The 6,036-nt window shown below is 57.5% G+C and overlaps 1 protein-coding gene across 2 annotated transcripts in view; it reads right to left on the bottom strand.

The window, feature by feature from the left end:
* Positions 1 to 4,852: 4,852 nt before the first annotated feature.
* The window catches only part of CAPZB (capping actin protein of muscle Z-line subunit beta), a 137,762-nt gene continuing 136,578 nt past the window's right edge, over positions 4,853 to 6,036 (bottom strand). For both annotated transcript variants that reach the window (XM_082403052.1, XM_082403053.1), the window contains one exon: positions 4,853 to 5,701. In XM_082403052.1, the coding sequence (XP_082259178.1) occupies positions 5,614 to 5,701 (88 nt within the window). In that variant the 3' untranslated portion in view covers positions 4,853 to 5,613. The remainder of the gene's footprint in view (positions 5,702 to 6,036) is intronic.

Raw genomic sequence — 6,036 nt, 5'->3', positions numbered from 1 at the left:
GCAGGCGGGAAGGGTTGAGAGGAGGGCAGGGCTTAGCCTCGAGCTCTAGTTCCTGTGCCCCAACCTTAGTTTGCCTCCCAGACCCCAACCTGAGTCCACTTTCTTCTTGACCACAACCCCATGGGTGCCTGAGGACGGAGGGGCCAGCTCCCCTCCCTGCTGGCCTGCTGTCTCACCTCCCCCCACACACACACAGCCGGTCCCAGGAGGCCCCCCAGGTCCCAGGAGCCATCGGGGTGGGTGGTGCCAGGTGCGGCTAAGGCTGGTAGGGAGGAGCTGGGCCTCAGTGTGAGCCTCTCTTTTAGAATCTTCCCTTCCAGCCTCGGAGAAAGGAAGGAGCCAGGCCACAGGGCTGCAGCCTCGGCCGCGAGGAGATGCGTGGCCCGGTTTGGTGCCACAAGTATTTACCAAGCGCAGCTCTCCTCTCCACCCTGGCCCACGCTGTGCGGGGCGTCTGGGATGGGGGTGACCCAGCTCTGGTCCCTGCCCTCAAGGAGGGGAGACGGTTGCCGGGCCCTAGAGGGAAGGACTGTAACCGGAAGGTACAAAGTGCTGTGGGGATGAGGCGGCTCAACCAGGGAAGGCTTCGTGGAGGAGTGGCCCTGGAGCGGAATCTTGAGAGAGAGGGAAGGGTGTGTGCAAAGGCCTGGAGACGGGAGTCAGGGCTGCTGCCAAGGTGGGGCTGGAGTGAGGACAGGATGGTGGGGGCAGGGCCAGCCGCCAGCGCTCATGGCAGGTGACCTGGTTTGGTTGGGGGAAGCGGAGGAGGGAATGGTCTGGGGGGGCCAGGGAGGGGGGCGCCTCTGAGGTTCAGTTGGGCAGTGGGGCGAGTGGGGTGCGGCGCCTCAGCCCTGTCCTGGGCGGGCCAGCAGAACCCTGGGTGTCACCTGGCCTGCAGCTGATGTTTACTGAGCGCTTGCTGTGTGCGGGGCTGGGCTGTGCCCTCGCTCGGTCCCCACAGCCCCCTCTGAGGTAGGTGGGGCAGGTGCAGTCATCACGGCCATTTTACAGATGGGAAAACAGGCTCTGAGGAGCTAAGCAGCTTCCCCCGAGGTCCCCCAGCTAGGAGTGACAACTGTTCTATCCACATTAGGTCCCTCAGCTGCGGGGGGCCATCCCACACCCGGCCCTCGGAGTCCCCTCCCTGCCTCCGCCCTTGGCTGGGGGTCCAGGACTTCAGGCCGGGTGCCGTCCAGCCTCACCCTTGTGCTCGGGGGCGGCGCGACCCTGCTGTACTCAGGGCCCCGCCCCACTGTCCTGAGCGGTGCCTCCCGCCCCCAGGGCCCACGCCCACCCCAGCTGGCTCAGTGCCCTTTGCAGCCAGGATCTGGCTCTACCCAGGGCCGTGACATGGCTGAGCGCCCTCCCGGTCTGAGGACCTGGGGGCTCAGCTTGGCAGTGTGAACCCAGGTGTGGGCCTGGGCTCGAGCTGGGTGGGGAAGAAAGAACGAGATTATCACAGCCCCTGCCCTGGTGGGGGTGATGGGGTGATGGCTCTTGCTTGCAGGCACCACCCAGTCTGCCGAGAGCTGTGGTTCCCTCCTCCTCAGGAAAGCCCCAGTCTGATGGGGGAGACACGGGCATGCCCTGTCTGATGGAGGACGTCGTGGCAGTGGGTAAACGGGACAGGCCTGCAAGCCTGTCGTGCTGGGTGAAGGCTCATCAGCGTGTCCACCAGTACTGGGACCCTCCCTGTGTTCCTCCCAAATAGCAGAAGGGCCAGTCTGACCATCAATCAATTCCACTGTCCGGACTGGGCCGTGCTCACCGGCTGGTGGGGTCCCTGAGGTGCAAGGTCCCGGGTGGACTTCCTTTCTCCCCTGGCTGCAGGCAAGCGTTGGTAGGGGCTTCACCTCTAGGTGTGGCCTGAAGGGACGAGAGCCTTCCTCTCGCCTGAAGTGTGGACCTAGCATTTTGGTTTCAGGCCCAGGCTCTGCACTTACCAGTTGCCCTGGTAACTGGTCCAGGAGGATTTCTCCCTCAGGACCCACACGGGGAGCAGGAGGCTGGGCCAGTCACCCCCAAAGATCCCTGCCTTGACAGCTTACATGTTAGCTTTTTTTTTTCTTTTTTAATTAATTAATTTATTTGGCTGTATTGGGTCTTTGTTGCTGCAGGTGGGCTTTTCTCTAGTTGTGGCGAGTGGGGGCTATTCTTCGTTGCGGTGCGCGGGCTTCTCATTGCGGTGGCCTCTCGTTGCAGAGCACGGGCTCTGGGTGTGCGGGCTTCAGTAGTTGTGGCACGTGGGCTCAGCAGTTGTGGCTCACGGGCTGTAGCGCGCAGGCTCGGTAGTTGTGGCACACGGGCTTAGTTGCTCCACGACATGTGGGATCTTCCCGGACCAGGGCTTGAACCCGTGTCCCCTGCATTGGCAGACGGATTCCTAACCACTGTGCCACCAGGGAAGTCCCTTAGCTATTTTTTTTTTTTAATATTTGTTTATTTATTTATTTATGGCTGTGTTGGGTCTTCGTTTCTGTGCGAGGGCTTTCTCTAGTTGTGGCAAGCGGGGGCCACTCTTCATCGCGGTGCGTGGGCCTCTCACTATCGCGGCCTCTCTTGTTGCGGAGCACAGGCTCCAGACGCGCAGGCTCAGTAATTGTGGCTCACGGGCCCAGCTGCTCCGCAGCACGTGGGATCTTCCCAGACCAGGGCTCGAACCCATGTCCCCTGCACTGGCAGGCAGATTCTCAACCACTGCGCCACCAGGGAAGCCCCCTTAGCTATTTTTTTTTTTAAATATTTTAATTTTATTGGAGTATAGTTGGTTTACAATGTTGTGTTAGTTTCAGGTGTACAGCAAAGTGATTGTTATACATGTACATTCTTTTTTTAGATTCTTTTCTCATATAGGTTATCACAGAATATTAAAGAGAGTTCCCTGTGCTATACAGTAGGTCCCTGTTGGTTATGTCTTATGTATAGTAGTATGGTGTATGTTCACCCCAAGCTCCTGATTTATTCCTCCCCTTTGGTAACTGTTAAGTTTGTTTTCGATATCTTTAAGTCTGTTTGTTTTGTAAGTAAGTTCATTTGCATCTTTTTTAAAGTTAGATTCCACATGAGTGATAGCATATGGTATTTGTCTGCGTGTTAGCTATTGAATGAGATGCCGTCTATGAAAATGCCTGGGGCACCCCAAACCTCAGGGTGGGGGCAGGCAGGTGGCATCTACAAAGAAGGACTAGCCCACAGACCCATCCTCAGTGCCCGGCCCCAGGCCCTCCCAGCCCAGGGTCCCCTTGGTTACTTAGCGAACCTGCGATTTTTTTTTGTTTTTGCCACTCGTGGCATGTGGGATCTTTGCTCCATCTTAGTTCCAGGCTGCATATCCCAGTGGGAGCAGGCTGTCTGCCTCTGCTTGTTCTGAGGCTTCAGAGCAAAGGCCGCCCCCAGGTCCAGTGACTGGCTGAGTAGATGCTGGACACAGGTGCCCTTTTTCTTCCAGCCTCTTTAGGGCTCACTGGTTACCAGGAGCAGAAGCCCACTCGCTAAGCAAGCAGCAGAGGCTCTTGGCCGGCTGTGGGCTCACAGGAGGGAAGGTTAAGAGGTGAGCCATCGGTGTCTGGAAGGACAGGCACTACAGCTCCGGGAACCATTCCTGGTGGGAATGAAATGGCACTGTTTCAGCATCAGTCTCTCAAGAGAGATCATGGTAACTGGCCTACTGTGGGTCACCCGGTGGGGATGAGGGAACGCCATGGCCACACTGCGCCGAGGCTGCGGGGAGTGGGGTGGCACCAGAGAAGGAAGAGGGGCCGTGAACAGGTCCACAAGGCCTACGCCACCCCTCGGGCGGGTAGGGTCCCACAGAGCAGGGAAAGGACCAGCTGGGAGGTGGCCCCGAGCCAGGGGCACACCTCTCCCGCCACTTGGGTCCGCCTTCCCCTCACTAAGGAAACCCGGTCTCAGGGCCCAGTGTCCCTAATCTCACTGGCCTGACTTAGCACCAACAAAAGACAGCAGTGATGGCTCTTCCAGTGATGGAAGATTTTAGAAGGAAGAGTAAGATCAGGCCTGGCATATGTCACAGTCACAATTTCTGGCTTCCAATTGTTATTTTGGTCACGTGATCAAACACCTGATAAAAATGAACTCACTTATCTGTGCCAAGCACTCTGCTACCACGAGCCCATGAGGATGTCATTTCCACTGTACACGTGTGGAGAAGGGCTCTGGGTCCACTGACAGAGCTCTGGCCTTCACCTGTCCACCTCCCTCAGCTTCTCCACCTGAAGGTCCTTGAAAGGAACTGCACGCAGGTGGCTCTCCTGTTCCCCGTCTCTATCTCAGGGGTACTCTGCACTCAGTAAAGATGTGCCCCATCTGGGAACTTTCTCATCAGACCACACAGAGAGGAGCTGGCCCCAAGGATTCGGGGACAGGCGTGTCAGGGACCCAGGTACCTCAAACCAGAGGGGCTTCGCCGGGGTGTGGGCCCTACTGCCCTGCCACAGCTGCCCTGGTGTCAGCCTGGAGAGCATGGACTGCAGCTCGGAGGGACCTTGGGCGCGTTAACCCCAACCCGTTTCCCCACGTCACCCAGGGCTGTGAAGATGGCGTGGGACGAGTGCGGACATGCCTGCACAGAGCAGGTGTTTGCTGAAATGAAAGGGGAGGCGGGGGAGAGCCCCCATCCCATCACACCTGATGACGGGACGGCCCCAGCTGTTCAGGACAGGTGGGGCGGGGTCTGTGCGGAGTGGGGGCCCAGAGAAGCGGCTGGGGATTTGCAAGGACCCCCTGCTCGCTCACCACGTGGGCCCCACGCCCCCATTGGGGTCAGCCCTCCCAGCCGAGCTCACACATGCTTGGACAGCGAGGCAGGCGAGAAAGAACACAAGGCCAGTGCTAACTGCATCCCAGTTTCTTTTTATTTTTTTTGTTCTTTTTTTCTTTTTTTTTTTTTAAGTATGGAAGCTCAAGTATAAGATGTAGATTTTTTTTTAAGCTTTACAAAAAAACAAAATAAAACAAAAACTCCTTTTGCATTCCATAAAAATTGACAGAAAAGCACCTGGCCAGAAGAGCAGGACGGTCCGCAGGTCCCCGCCCCCCACCGTGTGGTCTCCGCGGGACAGGGGCCAGGCTTGCGGGACGACGCTGAGGGCCACCTCTCCTTTCTCCCAGAGCTGTCCCCTGTCCCCGCCGACCCCCAACCCCAAGCAACTCCCAAACACACGTGGAATCAGATTTCCAGTTTTTCTTCTATCTTTCACACACCACAGTTATTTCATAAAATTTTTTTGTTTTACATTTTTTACACCAATGTAACAAAAGGGTGGGAGGGAAGGGAGGCAGACAGACAGTGTATTTTATGCCTATAAATGGGTGGTGGCGGAGAGACGGGGGGCCGGGGCAAACAGAAAACATGGTTTCTATGGAAATACCGAGTTTTGATAGCAAAATATGGTGGGAAGTAGGCCTCAGAGACAAGAAGGGTGTTTATAGGGTTTATTCTCAGGGAGAGATGGCGCTGTGCAGTGGTGATGCAAGTTGTTGTGTGACCTGGGGGGCGGAGGGAAGGGACGAGGGAGGGAGCAGAAAACGAGTTTCTAAGAAAGGAATCTAATGAGCGCACGGCGGCGTGTCCGGTTAGTGGGAAGAAGAGGCTTAACACTGCTGCTTTCTCTTCAAAGCCTCCACCAGGTCATTCTTAAGAGCTTCTTGTTTTGATTTGTCTGCAAAAGTCTGCACAGACCTGCCCGGGGAGAAGAACTGTCATTAGCAGGCTGAACAGGAAGAGTGTAGCCCTGCCCGTGCGTCCAGGGCGAGGGGCTGGGTCACTGGGCTGGGTGCCCCCCCCCCCGCCCCCGATCCTCTGGGAGTGCGAGGTGCAAGCTGTGTGGAGGGGGCAAAGGGGCCCAGAGCCCGAGGCCGGCCCCGCGGGGGAGGCCACGGCCCACCTCTGCACCAGGCTGGGCGTGACCTGGACGCTGGGCACAGGTCCCAATGTCAGCCTGAACCAGAAGTGGGCCTCCAAGCACGACACAGCAGAGACCGTCTGTGCTTCAGCTCAGCTGTAGACTCAGGCCA

Source organism: Balaenoptera borealis (genome assembly GCF_965194805.1).
Source record: "Balaenoptera borealis genome assembly, chromosome: 1".
Taxonomy (NCBI): domain Eukaryota; kingdom Metazoa; phylum Chordata; class Mammalia; order Artiodactyla; family Balaenopteridae; genus Balaenoptera; species Balaenoptera borealis.
This window is presented reverse-complemented; position numbering and strand designations above follow the sequence as displayed.